Source organism: Cherax quadricarinatus, chromosome 32, assembly GCF_038502225.1.
Source record: "Cherax quadricarinatus isolate ZL_2023a chromosome 32, ASM3850222v1, whole genome shotgun sequence".
Lineage (NCBI taxonomy): Eukaryota > Metazoa > Arthropoda > Malacostraca > Decapoda > Parastacidae > Cherax > Cherax quadricarinatus.
This window is the reverse complement of record NC_091323.1, coordinates 15,167,843-15,182,197: the sequence shown is the minus strand read 5'-3', so window position 1 is coordinate 15,182,197 and position 14,355 is coordinate 15,167,843. Positions and strand designations below refer to the sequence as shown.

At 41.3% G+C, this 14,355-nt stretch overlaps 1 protein-coding gene across 3 annotated transcripts in view; it reads right to left on the bottom strand.

The window, feature by feature from the left end:
• LOC128690158 (ATPase WRNIP1) overlaps positions 1-14,355 on the bottom strand; it is a 121,769-nt gene that overhangs the window by 86,897 nt on the left and 20,517 nt on the right. For 2 of the 3 annotated variants that reach the window (XM_070090472.1, XM_070090473.1), the window contains exon 2: positions 5,690-5,790. In XM_070090472.1, the coding sequence (XP_069946573.1) occupies positions 5,690-5,743 (54 nt within the window). In that variant the 5' untranslated portion in view covers positions 5,744-5,790. Of the gene's footprint in view, positions 1-5,672; positions 5,791-14,355 lie in introns of all 3 variants that reach the window. The other variant, XM_070090471.1, reaches the window with a different exon arrangement.

The following is a 14,355-nucleotide window of genomic DNA, read 5'->3' as shown; positions in this document are numbered from 1 at the left end:
CAAGTGCTCCTACGAAATATTTCATAATCCACTCATTTTAGTGCTTGCAAGTACTAAATAAGCTACCATGGCTCCAAAGAAAGCTCCTAGTGCCAAGCCTGTGGTAAAGAAGGTGAGAAATATGTACAGTGACAAAGTCTTGTACCATTTTAGGGAAGTGTTAAAGAGACGCCAGAAACAGAGCTCTCTCCACAGTTACTTTGCGAGACAGGACTAGAGTGACTCTCAAGGTGGTCCTAGTGGCAATAAGAAACAGAGAAGAGAAGCAACCCCAGAGAAGCAATTGGTACCTGAGGTGTTGCTGGAAGGGGATTCCCCTTCCAAACTGTAAACAATCCAATCTCTCTCCTCCTCCAGTCTCCCATACACTAAGAAGAATCTCCAATAAAGGTAAGTGTTATGCTGTTAATGTTTCATTCATCATTTCCCATTGTATTGTTTATGTACTACATGTATATTTCATGTAAAATTTTTTTTTGTTTTAATACTTCTGAGTGTCAGAAACGGATTAATTGTATTTACATTATTTCTTATGGGGAAAATTGATTCGCAAATCGTAAATTTCGTTTATAGTAGCTCCTCCAGGAACGGATTAATTACGAAAAACGAGGGACCACTGTATATATTTTTTTCAAAATTATATAATAAACATGATACGTAATATATAAAGATGATAAATACACCCCACAGTAGAATAAATTAACATAAATATGAGATGTGGTAGCCAGACAACTTGTAGGAGTGACAGCAAGAATAACATTTTCTCTAGTCCAACATAAGAGAAAATGTGTTACTGGGGGTAACTGCAGAAAATTATTTCTTTCGTATGCCTTCACTCAGAGTGTCAATTCTTCTAAAAATGGTGTTACGTGAGAATGGGAGCGTTCCCTTTATCCTACTGTATCAATGTAGAGACAACCTGTACACAAACCAGACACGTTCGCCTAGTTTGGTTACAAAACTCGTGTCCATCTGGTTTGTTTACATAACTCCGCGTCTGTCCTCTCTCATGTACTTATTCTCTCTCTCTCTCTCTCTCTCTCTCTCTCTCTCTCTCTCTCATTTATTTGTTTTATCTCGTTTACTCACCTCTGACCCTACATTAAGACTACAAATGTTTTAAGGTAAGTAATGAGTGAACTGTCTATGCATTTTATCGCTCTGGGACGCTTAAATGTCATAGAATATTATGTGTGGGTGGGTTTCCCTGGTATGGTAGCCTGGCTGGCTACCATACATACCACACTTGATTTCTTACAATAAATACTACTCATCTCACCCTAGATTAAGACTACAAATATTTTAAGTAATGAGTGTACTATACATGTATTTTACATTTTTATTGTTTTTTTTAATGCCTAGTTCTATTGCTAACTTAATATATGTTAGTGTAAATTTGTTATCTAGTATTTCTATGCATTTACAAGTGGAAAAAAGGATGTTCCACTTTACGGCAATTTCCACTTTATGGCAGTAGCCTGGAACCTAACCTGCCCTATAAGTGGGGCCTTACTGTACTCTAGAATGAATAAAATAGGCCATAATATGGCGAGTGTCCAGGACCAGTCCAAGCGTATAACATCATTACTGCTCCTTCCTATGTGTTCTTTGGTCCTGAGTAAGAGAAAATGGAGTTTTTGAGAGGCTAACTGCACTAGATCATATTCATATATCACTGCACTAGATCACTAGTGCAGTGATATATGAATATCTCCAAAGTAAGTTATTGACTTTTTTCATGAAGCCCACCATTTATTATTGAAGTACAGTGGTCCCTTGTTTATCGTCCTTAATCCGTTCCTGGAAGTGCAACGATTATCGAAATAGACGATTTTCGAATAAATTTTCCCCATAAGAAATAATGTAAATACAATTAATCCATTCCTGACACCCAGAAGTATTAAAACAAAAATTTTTTTTACATGAAATATAGATGTAGTACATAAACAATTCAATGGGACATGATGAAATATTAACAGCATAACACTTACCTTTATTGGCGATTCTTCTTAGTGTATGGAAGACTGGAGGAGGAGAGACATTGGATTAGTTACTGTTTGGAAGGGGAATCTCCTTCCATCAACACCTCAGGTACTACCAAGTCCTTTTCTGGGGTTACTTCTCTTCTCTGTTTCTTAATGCCACTAGGACCAGGTTGAGAGTCACTGGAGTCCTGTCTCGCAAAAAAACTGTCCAGAGAGCTCTGTTTCTGGCGTCTCTTTAAAACTTCCCTAAAATGGGCCAAGACTCTGTCACTGTACAAGTTGCCGATATGGCTTGCAACATCCTTCTCAGGATGATGTTTCTCTATAAATCTTTCCATCCTACCCCACATTTCAAAAATCTCCTTAATTTCTGAAGAAGGCACCTTCTTCCATCTCTCTTCCTTCTCCTCTGCAGCAAGATTCTGAGCTGCGATCTGTTGCTGTTCCTGCTGAAGCTCTTGCAGCTCCTCAGTGGTTAGCTTTTCCCTGTGGTTCTCCACCAACTCTTCCACATCCTCCAAACTCACATCCAACCCCATGGGACTCCTCAATGCCACAATAGACTTTACAACTGACATAGGCTCATCAGGGTCAGCCACAAACCCTTCAAAATCCCTCTTGTGGACACAATCTGGCCACAATTTTCTCCTAGCAGAGTTCAAAGTCCTGGTAGTCACTCCCTCCCAAGCCTTGCCAATAAGGCTTATGCAATGGAGGATACTGAAGTGTTCTTTCCAAAAAATCTCTTAGGGTCAAGTGAGTGTCTGAGGTCACATACTAATAATATAGAAACATGGAATATACTCTAGAATGAATAAAATAAGTCATTATGTATGGTGGCCCAGTGGCCTGGTGGCTAAAGCTCCTGCTTCACACACGAAGGGCCCGGGTTCGATTCCCGGCGGGTGGAAAAATTTCGGCATGTTTCCTTACACCTGCTGTCCTGTTCATCTAGCAGCAAATAGGTACCTGGGTGTTAGTTGACTGGTGTGGGTTGCATCCTGGGGGACAAGATTAAGGACCCCAGTGGAAATAAGTTAGACAGTCCTCGATGACGCACTGACTTTCTTGGGTTATCCTGGGTGGCTAACCCTACGGGGTTAAAAATCCGAACGAAATCTTATCTTGTCATGAGGTGTTGTGTTGTTGTTGGTTGTATAAGGGCCACTGAGAGTAAGCTGTCCATAATGGTGGTGAAGCAGCAGCTGAGGCGGCGGTGTTTTCTGTAGCCCTATATAACTCCAACAACATTGGAGGAGTTAGTAAATCGCTGAATCACTGAAGAACGCACCCTCTACCACCATCACAACCACTACCACCGTCTACCACCATCACAACCACTACCACTGTCTACCACCATCACAACCACTACCACTGTCTACCACCATCACAACCACTACCACCATCTACCACCATCTACCACCATCACTACCACCTTCTACCACTATTACAACTGCTACCACCATCACTACCACCTTCTACCACTATTACAACTGCTACCACCATCACTACCACCTTCTACCACTATTACAACTGCTACCACCATCACTACCACCTTCTACCACTATTACAACTGCTACCACCATCACTACCACCTTCTACCACTATTACAACTGCTACCACCATCACTACCATCTTCTACCATTATTACAACTGCTACCACCATCACTACCACCATCTAACACTATTACAACTGCTACCACCATTGCTACCACCTTCTACCACTATTACAACTGCTACCACCATCACTACTACCTTCTACCACTGTTACAACTGCTACCACCATTGCTACCACCTTCTACCACTATTACAACTGCTACCACCTTCTACCACTATTACAACTGCTACCACCATCACTACCACCCTATACCACCATCACAACTGCTTCCACTCTACCACCACCACCTTCGTATTTTTCTACAAACTTTTTCTTAAATTATGTGTGTTTCTCACATTCTTTATCAAAGGGCTGGCACTAAAAGGTTTCTTTGGAGCCATGGTGACTTATTTAGCAGTTGCAAGCACTAAAACAAATGGAATATTATGAAATGTATTGTGTGAACTCGTGGGATCATCCTCACTCACTGAGGATGATTAGCGAGTCAACGACCATTTGCGAGCCAATGTTTGGACGAAATAACGTGACGGTTTCCGAAAAGGACGACTATCGAGACAGATGATTATCGAGGGACCACTGTAAATGCAATAATATTGACAGGAATCATAAAAAAAAATTATTGTTCTACAATTAGCTTTTGGAATATTGGAAATATTCCCAATATTTTGGGATTTGTGTGGGAGTAAAGGGCAAGATATTTTGCAAATGTCAAAAACTTGGCAACTTTATTTTTTTGTAGAATAACTAAAGATAAATACATGATTACCTCCAGCAAGAATGCATCAGCAGTGTTTTATAAGTACCAAGTCCCAAAACAACCTTTCATTGTGCCAATCAGGCTGGGGTTCTTGCCAAATGTCATTTTCGGTAAATATTTTTTTTTAGCTCGTAACTCGGATTTTGGCTTGCAACTCAAAGCAAAATATCGACTGAGCGACGGCTCGAAACTTGGAAATCTCGTAAATTGGGGCACTCGTAAGTCAAGGTACCACCATATTTTTACCTCTAAATACAACATCTTTAATACAACCACTGGATAAGGGATTTATTATCATTCATGTGTAACTACACAAGAAAAGTGATGAAAAAACTAGTTGCATCAATGGACCCTGACTCCAACCTGGAAGTACCAATGTACAATGTACTGGAGGGTAAAAGAAGCCAGAGATCCATTACACAACTTATGCACACTCCAATACAACCATTCCTAGGTAGTAGGTTGGTAGACAGCAACCGCCCAGGGAGGTACTACCGTCCTGCCAAGTGAGTGTAAAGCGAAAGCCTGTAATTGTTTTACATGATGGTAGGATTGCTGGTGTCCCTTTTTCTGTCTCATAAACATGCAAGATTTCAGGTACATCTTGCTACTTCTACTTACACTTAGGTCACACTACACATACATGTACAAGCATATATATACGCACACCCCTCTGGGTTTTCTGCTATTTTCTTTCTAGTTCTTGTTCTTGTTTATTTCCTCTTATCTCCATGGGGAAGTGGAACAGAATTCTTCCTCCGTAAGCCATGCGTGTTGTAAGAGGCGACTAAAATGCTGGGAGCAAGGGGCTAGTAACCCCTTCTCCCGTATAAATTACTAAATTTGAAGAGAAACTTTTGTTTTTCTTTTTGGACCACCCTGCCTCGGTGGGATACGGCCGGTTAAAAAAAAAAAAAAAAAAATACAACCATTGACTTTAGTACCAGATCCTCAACCATCCACTTCTGCCAACAACCAACAACCATCCACCTCATCCCAGTAGGGCCACACCATGCATCTCCTCTCATTCACAATCACTGACATACACCAACAACCACAATTTAAGGTAAATATTATTATTTCTGTTGCAGTTGTAGTCTTAGCAAAAACAACATTCATTTTTATTTCTGCAAGATCTGGATGTCTAAAAAAAAAGTTGTTCGGCCGGGGGGGGGAAGGGGGTCACAGGAACGCAACCTTATTTTTCCCACAAGTTCTTCAATTTATATAACATGGATTTTTATCTAACATGGAATTTTCAGGAACATAACTACCGTGTAACATGAGGGTCTACTGTACTTGTCATACTTACCTCGTTAGTCAAGTTACCTTCTTGTACCTCAGAATGCTTTCTCTTAATATTGCAAAGTTCAAAGGCATCATCAGTCTTCTGGCTGTGGTTGGCACTTTCACTGCTGCTGTTGCCAAACCTGAAATATTTCATAGCATGCATATTAAGAAACAAACAATTGTTGTGCTAAAGATATGTCTTAGGGGCTACCAACTTGTTTTTTTAAATTATTTCTAGTGAACAATATACAGTGGTGCCCCGGATATCAGCCGGTGCGGATATCAGCCAAATCAGATTTCGGCTGCTTTTTTGGCAAAAATTCTATCTTGGATTTTGGCTGGCAACTTGGAAATCGGCTGTATTGGACGCATCTGTCCACTACGCCGTGTGCGTGAGTCAGTCTGGCTGTGTCTCTCGGTGAGTGAGCAACACTCCGCGCATTCATCCAAACATTTCGTTATAATCCATTGTTTTCTGTGGTTGTTTATTGAATGCAACTGCAAAATAAACCACCATGGGCCCAAGAGCTAACCACTGAAGAGCTGGAAGACCTTCATCTGCAACAGCAACAGACCACAGCTGAGGAAATTGGTTCAGAGGAGGAGGATGAGAGAGGGAAGAAGATGCCTTCTTCAGTGATTAAGGACATTTGTGCAAAGTGGAGGGAGGTGCAAAGTTTTGTAGAGAAATATCACCCTGACCAATCTGAAACATTCCACATCTGCAACATGTTCAGTGACAAAACCTCGTTCCACTTTGGGCAAATCTTAGAGAGACACGAGAAACAGACCTCTCTGGACAGTTTTTTTGTGTGACAGGGGTGCAGTGACTCTCAAGCTGGTCCTAGTGCCAGTGAACGATAAAGAAGGGAAGTAACTCCACATAGGGACTTGATACCTTAAGTCCTTATGGAGGGGGGATTCCCCTTCCAAACACTAATCAGTCCTCCCTCTCTCCTCCTCCCTGTCTTCCATATTTATTTATTTATTTATTATTTTGAACATGATACAGTGAAGTACAAAGGAATACAGTTATTACAGTGCAACATGCCAAAGCCCAGTGTATGCAGAGCATTATGGGCAGGCTTAAAATTAACTTAAGATTAACTAAGCAATGATATATTCAGTGGTAAAAACATAATTGTAAACAGATAACAATTTAGCACAAATGAGTATTACAAAGACAGGTCATATGGTCATTTACTGTGTTGCTGAGCATTCAGTAGAATGGAGTATTCTGTTAAGTAATGTAATTAAAAAACATTTATGAGATACAATTATTCAGTATTTATTTAGTTGTGGGTGAGTAAGTGATTTTTGTGAGGAGACTTGAATTTATAAACAGTGTTTCTTTTATATTCACAGGTAATGAATTCCAGATTTTAGGGCCTTTTATGTGCACTGAGTTTTTGCATAGTGTGAGATGGACTCGAGGAACATCAAAGAGTGATCTGTGCCTTGTGTTATGGTCATATGCCAACAAGAATCTTCAATAAAGGTAAATGTGATGTTAACTGTTCATTTATCCATTTCATTAGTCATTTTACTTAGTTCTCATTGTTTTCAGTATGTAAAACTATAGTTAATCTTTAAAAATGTATTTTGTTAATATTTTGGGTGTCTGGAATGGATTAACTGTACATATTTACATTAATTCTTATGGGAAATATTACTTCGAAATGGATTACCTTCTGGAACGGATTATGGTCAAAATTCAGGGTTCCATTGTACAAATTAGATGGAATAAAGATAAGCTTTATTGGGGAAATCTACATATGATTTTACAGACAGTTGTATAAAGGTGTATAATGCTTTGATAGAATGTAGTTGATGTTGGCATACAGTACTGTAGCAGTAAACATTATAAATTTAACCTAGGATAAGCCAGTAAAGTTAAACAGTTTGAAACTTACCTTGGTTAAGCTCCATAATGTTTGTTTCTTATATAGGTACTGTAGATGTGAGCCAATCCCTCTCTCTCTCTCTCTCTCTCTCTCTCTCTCTCTCTCTCTGATCTCTATGTCAGAGAGAGAGAGAGAGAGAGAGAGAGAGAGAGAGAGAGAGAGAGAGAGAGAGAGAGAGAGAGAGAGAGAGAGAGAGAGAGAGAGAGAGAGAGAGAGAGAGAGAGACAGAGAGAGACAGAGAGAGAGACAGAGAGAGAGACAGAGAGAGAGACAGAGAGACAGAGAGAGACAGAGACAGAGAGAGACAGAGAGACAGAGAGTCAGAGAGAGACAGAGACAGAGAGAGAGAGAGAGAGAGAGAGAGAGAGAGAGAGAGAGAGAGACAGAGAGACAGAGACAGAGAGAGAAAGAGAGAGAGAGAAAGAGACAGAGAGAGACAGAGAGAGAGAGAGACAGAGAGACAGAGAGAGAGAGAGAGAGAGAGAGAGAGAGAGAGAGAGAGAGAGAGACAGACAGACAGACAGAGACAGTGGCAGTGCTCTCGTTGTCACCGGAAGGGGCACACCACTAACAACTGCCTGCGAGATACCAGGTGCAGTTACTGCCATAAGAAAGGACATCAGGAGGACCAGTGTTGGAAGAAAAAGGAACTTGACAGACAGGATCACCTGTTTAGACCTGTTCTCGGAACAAACCAGCAGGATTTCTCACTTGGTGAACACACTCACACATCACCCACTCAGCTACTCCTATCTCAGCCCAGCAGGTGGTATTGTGCCTTATACAAGACCACAGACCTACATCCCTGCAGCTGCCTCAGTGCCCTACCTCTCTCAAGGACAGGCACCTTACATGCCTTACACACCCACCACCTCAAGCTGACCACATCATGAGGAGCCAGTCTATCAGCATCCTGTCAGCCAACATTAGAGGTTTCATTACTAATGTTAGAGAGCTCACACACAGTTTTATGAACACTTGACGTCCCTAAATGATAGCTGTTGTTGAAACATTTTTGGACGACAGGACTCCAGAAAATTTTGCAAGAATTGCTGGCTACACCTCATGGATGAGAAAAGACAGGCAAGGGCAAGGAGGAGGTGTTGCTGTGTGCTTCTCTAAAAGTGTACATACCCAGCACATTTATGTTGCCATCCCTACTCATCTTGAAATGATGTTCTTCAAGCTATGCATAAACACTAGTACCTCTGTACTAGCATGTGCCATGTACAGACCTCAGTGGCAACATGCAGACCCCATCAACTTCCTAATGGAAAATGTGGACTCCCTTCTGCTACAACACAACTGTCAACATATCATAATTGTTGGTGACCTCAACCAACACTTTATACAAAGGGACCTTGATGACCTTCTTGCAGTATTTGACATGAGAAACTTTGTTGATTTCCCTACTCACATCTCTGGCTCCTCCTTTGACCCAGTAGTGAGCGATCTAGCAGAAGGTATAGTCACTTGTCAGCCCCTCGGCTACGTTGGATCATCTGGCCACAAGGCTGTTTTTATGACACTTAAGTTCCAACAGAACGAGGTGAGGAGTCCACATGCACAACCTGGCTATGGGAAAGAGGTAATTGGCCAGCCCTTTGCTCTGAGCTCGCCACCACCAATTGGAATGCTCTTCTCCAAGGGGATGTTGACAACCAAGTGAGACTTCACTGGACACATCCTTAATCTACAAGAAGAACACATTCCTCATCGGCAATATGTGGCGAAGCCTACAGATCAGCCTTGGTTTGGCTTGCATTGTAGAGAGGCTGCTACTGCTAAGTACAAGGCAAGGCGAAGGTATAAGAGACATCCTACCACCTATAACAGGAACTTTCACAGGCAAGCCTGTAAGCATATGGGTGATGTTCAAAAGTGGGTCATTGCTAAATGGGAGATGGGCACAAGAAGAAAGCTAGCATCAGGAAGGGTAGGCTCCAAAACCTGGTGGTCCCTGGTCAAGAACAGACAAGGTTATCTACCTGATGAACTCATTCCACCTCTAAATCGACAGGATGGGACCACCTCTACTAGTAGTCAAGAGAAAGCGGACCTCTTTGCTGAACACTTTGCTACCAAAATGCAAGTTCCTGATCCAGCAAGGGACCCTCCTTGGCTAGCTGCAAGAACTGTGTCAAAACTGTCAGTGGTGACAATAAGGCAGGAAAAGGTGCATTTCCTTCTTAAATCGCTTGACCAAGAAAAGGCTGTGGGCCCAGACAAGTTGAGCCCAAGATTGCTGAGACGATGTGCAGACCAGCTAGCAGCACCTCTAACTCGCATCTTTCAGCACTGCCTAGTACAGTGTAAATGGCCTTCTCTGTGGAAAGAGGCAAATGTAGTCCCTGTTCACAAACAGAAGAGCAGAGCAAAAATCAGCAACTACAGACCAATGTCACTCCTGCCAGTCACTGCCAAGCTCCTTGAGACAATAATCTCAAGACAAATGACAGAGTTTTTTGACTACCACTCACTACTTTGTGACCATCAATATGGCTTCAAGAAAGGTTACTCTGCTGCTGATCTGTTGTTAAACCTCTCTACTAAGTGGCACCAGTCACTGGATGAATCCAAAGTCAGCTGTGTGGTAGCACTGGACATTGCTTGTGCTCTCGACCAGGTGTGGCACCAGGGCCTCTTAGCAAAACTTCAAGCTCTGGGAACTGCAGGCTCTATGCTATGTATCCTCAGTGATTACCTTCATGGTAGATCTCTAAGGGTAGTTCTCAATGGAACAGAATCAGCAAGACATCCAACTGGGGCAAGTGTTCCACAAGGAAGTGTTCTGGGACCATTGTCACAGAATGTCTACTTCAATGACCTTCATCTCATCCCAGAATCCCATGCATATGCAGACGACTGTACACTAACAATCACTTATCCAAGAGAAGGTACGCCATTGCTCTAAGCCTACATCAATCACTCCAGCTCAGGAGCTATATCAGCTTGGGGAAACAACAGATAGCAAGTAACATTTGCACCTTGAGAAAATTCACAAATGATGATCTCTAGGCACTATGATGGTAATGCCACCGGCTTAGTAGTAATGGATGAATGGGAGGGTGTTGGCAACCTTCCAAAGAAGATCATATCCTTGGGGTGAAATTCTTGACTCCAAACTGACCTACGAAAAATCACGCTTGTAAATCTTTGGCAAACAAGGCAGTCCAGGAAGCTGATGCACCCTTCGCCATATCTCGGGTATTCTGCTTGACAGCAGGGGTTGCAAGATTTTGAACGCAGGCACAGCACGCTGCCACACCTTGAGAGTATGCTCTAATTTCTTTGGCGTTCACCCTTCCCTCTCCTCATCTGGTGACTGCCTGACAGAGCAGAGAATAAGAGCAAGACGCCTCCGCTCTCTTGCATGGACCAACTTCCTGATAGATCTGTCATTCTCAGCAGAGCCTTCAACACAGGAGGGATGTAGGGCGGCCCTACTGTTATGTACAAGGCCAGTATTGTAAAAGTACCACAACTTTTGATCCACTTCTGAGGACAGCGTGAAGTAAAGCTCTATACTCCACATGACGGGCAGAAAGCAGCAATCTCACTCTGGCTGTACCTTGCTTTCCCAAAACATCACTTCATCTCCAGACTTCATTTTATTCAGGATGACCTCGAGTTCTGGAAACACATTCGTGACAGGTGCATTATAGTATCAACGAGATAAAGTCAGTTGATCAGATGAAAACGCCTAGCTCCCACAGATGGCTCCAACTTCATCCTGTTCCCTACTTGGTATGCCTTCATAACAATAAAAATGCTTTAAATGCCGGAGGTGATGTAGTGATGTAGGTAACAGCTCTTAGCTTTAATCAATAGTTAGAATCCTTAACCTGTAAATAGTTTATTGGTCAATAAAACCTTACAGATCCTTCAAATCCCTAACCTTGTGAAACCTCCTGTATGTATGTGTGTGTGTGTGTGGTGTATTGTATTTACTATATATATATGATAGAGTTATATATATATATATATATATATATATATATATATATATATATATATATATATATATATATATATATACATACATATATATATACACACAGGTCTCCTCAACCCATTCAACTGCCAACTTTCACGGGCTTGGCCACACATTTGCGACCTCAATTCCCAACCGCCAAATTCCCACCCACCAAAATTCCCAGCCACCAAATCATATTTAAGTTTCTCACATCTGTAGGTCTTCATTACCTTCCTCTCATTTTCAAGAAATTTTGTACCAATCATTTCTAGTGTGGTGAGGCTTGCTTTGGAAACACATTATACAACTTAACCAGGTAGTATCAATACCCATTCAATGACTATTGAACTGAATGGTTAGCTCGACAGGTATTAGATGGTGACATCATCGCGTTTACTCTTGAGCACTGCAAAGAACCAAACATTTCTGCTACAGCCAATAATAACAATAGCAAGTAATAATAATAATAACAACACAACAACAACAACAATAATAATAATAATAATAAAAATAACAACAAATATGATATAATTGAAGAAGGAAATTGTACAAAAATACGTAGGAGTGGTTGACACATCTACCAGTGTGACTTTTGTTTATGCTGGAGTGGAACATTAGTCTTCCCTGCTCTTCCAAACATTTCACAATAATTCCATTGTGTTTGGAAATGCAGGTAGATTGAGTGTCACTGGAGTGGCAGAGGCAGTGGATTGAGGGCAATGGTATTTAATAACAATACATGCTTAATAACAATACTGTACATGCTAATCAATAATATGTACCAATTATTATTTTATTATATGTTCATTAAACAACTACATGTTAATCAATAATACATGTTATTATTAATAATAACATGTACCATTATTATTTTATAGCATATATGTTATTAAATACCACTGCCTTCAGCCGATTGAATTATTGTGAAATGCTCTGGAAGAGCAGGGAGACTAACCGTTCTACTCCATGCAAGCATAAAACAGAAAGTCACACTGATTTCCGATGTGTCAACCACTCCCCTTGCATTTTTGTACAATTTCCTTCTTCAATTATATCAGTATTTATTATTATTATTATTATTACATTATTATTAATTATTATTATTATTATTACTATTGTTATTATTTAGCAATAGCAGAAATGTTCGATTCTTTGCTGTGTGTTCAAGAGTAAACACATGATGTCACCATCTAATACCTTCCTAACAGCCATTCCAATATGCAGCTGTCATGAATGGGTTTACATTATTTATTCTTGTAGTTTAATAGCAAATAATGAACAAACAAAACACTCACCACACTTCGAGTGGTGGAGGGCTTACTGCCAGTTGCGGGGTCGGAGGGAGGGTAGTAGGGACTCGCAGTGGTGGAGTTTGCAGGTATTTAACAACAACATACATGTTATTAACATTACATGTTATAAAATAACACACAAGTTATTAAAGCATAACATGTACATATTTAGTACAATTTACGACTGTTTTCCATATGGTATTTTATGATTATTCATGGTTCTAAACAAAGTTAAGGGAAGGCAGTATTGTTAAAATATATTTCCCTGGCTAACAATATTGGGGTACAAGCACCATTCACATCGGAGCAACATTCATGGCACTGATCCCCTAACTCGCGCACGCTTGAGGAGGACCTGATACACACATATACATAGAGATACACACCAGGGGAATCCGCATAACCGATGGCATCACATAGCGCATTAATCCAAGCATACCGCTTTACTTTAATCGCGAAAAATTTTGCCAAGATGGAACCGATTAAAAACCCGCCACCGATTTTCGTCCGAGACGCGCCCAATGTGCGCCTTCAGCCAGCTGGCTCACATGGGCCAGCCTGCGGCCATTGTTTACCAGCCAGGCCTCCGCACAACATCCAAGCATACACACCGGAATATTTCAGTATTATTACAAGGCAGCTGGTGTTGCTTTTCTGGAAAACAGTGACCATGGGTCCCCAAGAAAGGCTTCTAAAGCAACCTAGTGACAACCAACAAGGGTGAGAATTCTACCTGATTGGAACAAAGAAAGAGATCATTGATAAGCAATGAGTGGAGTGGCAGACGCCACCCTAGTCAAGTTGTACAAGAAACCCCAATCAACCATCGCTTACTATTGTTGGGCACCCAGAAAGACAATCAAGGCAAGCTTGTTCTTGCCAAAGGTTTAACTGGTGTTTTCAAACAAAGATCGGCAAGGATGGAAGATGGAGGAGACACTTTTATTGGTTGTGGATAAATGAAAAACAGCTAGCAGGAGATAGCGTTTCCTCTGCCGATCGCATATGCAGCAGGCGCCAGGAAGCTTGCACCATGAGGATTTTGAACCAAAAAAATGCCTGCAACTAGTGATGATGTGGAGTGAACTTTAAGGTCCAGCAAAGGTTGGTTTGAGAGATTTAAGAAGCGTGAGTGGGCATCCTATAGTGTGATAAGGCATGGTGAGGCTGCCAGTTCGACCACAAAGCGCTGGCTGAAAAATATGTGCAGGAATTCAATGGAGCACATAGACAGTGAAGGACTGGAAACCTGAACAAGTGGTTTAATTGTGATGAAACAGGCCTGTTCTGGAAGAAATGCCAAGCAGGACCTACATTACTCAGGAGGAAAAGGCACTCCCCAGGACATAAGCTTCCATGAAAGACAGGCGCACTTTGATTGATGTGCCAACTGCTAGGTATGAATTGGCAAAGTTGAAGCTCCTATTAGTGTATCACTCTGAAACCCCAGAGCTGTCGTTCCAGGGTAAAACAGAACTGTCCTCAAGGATAATTTGTGTGTGCTGTGGAGGGCAAACAGCAAGGCACTGGGTC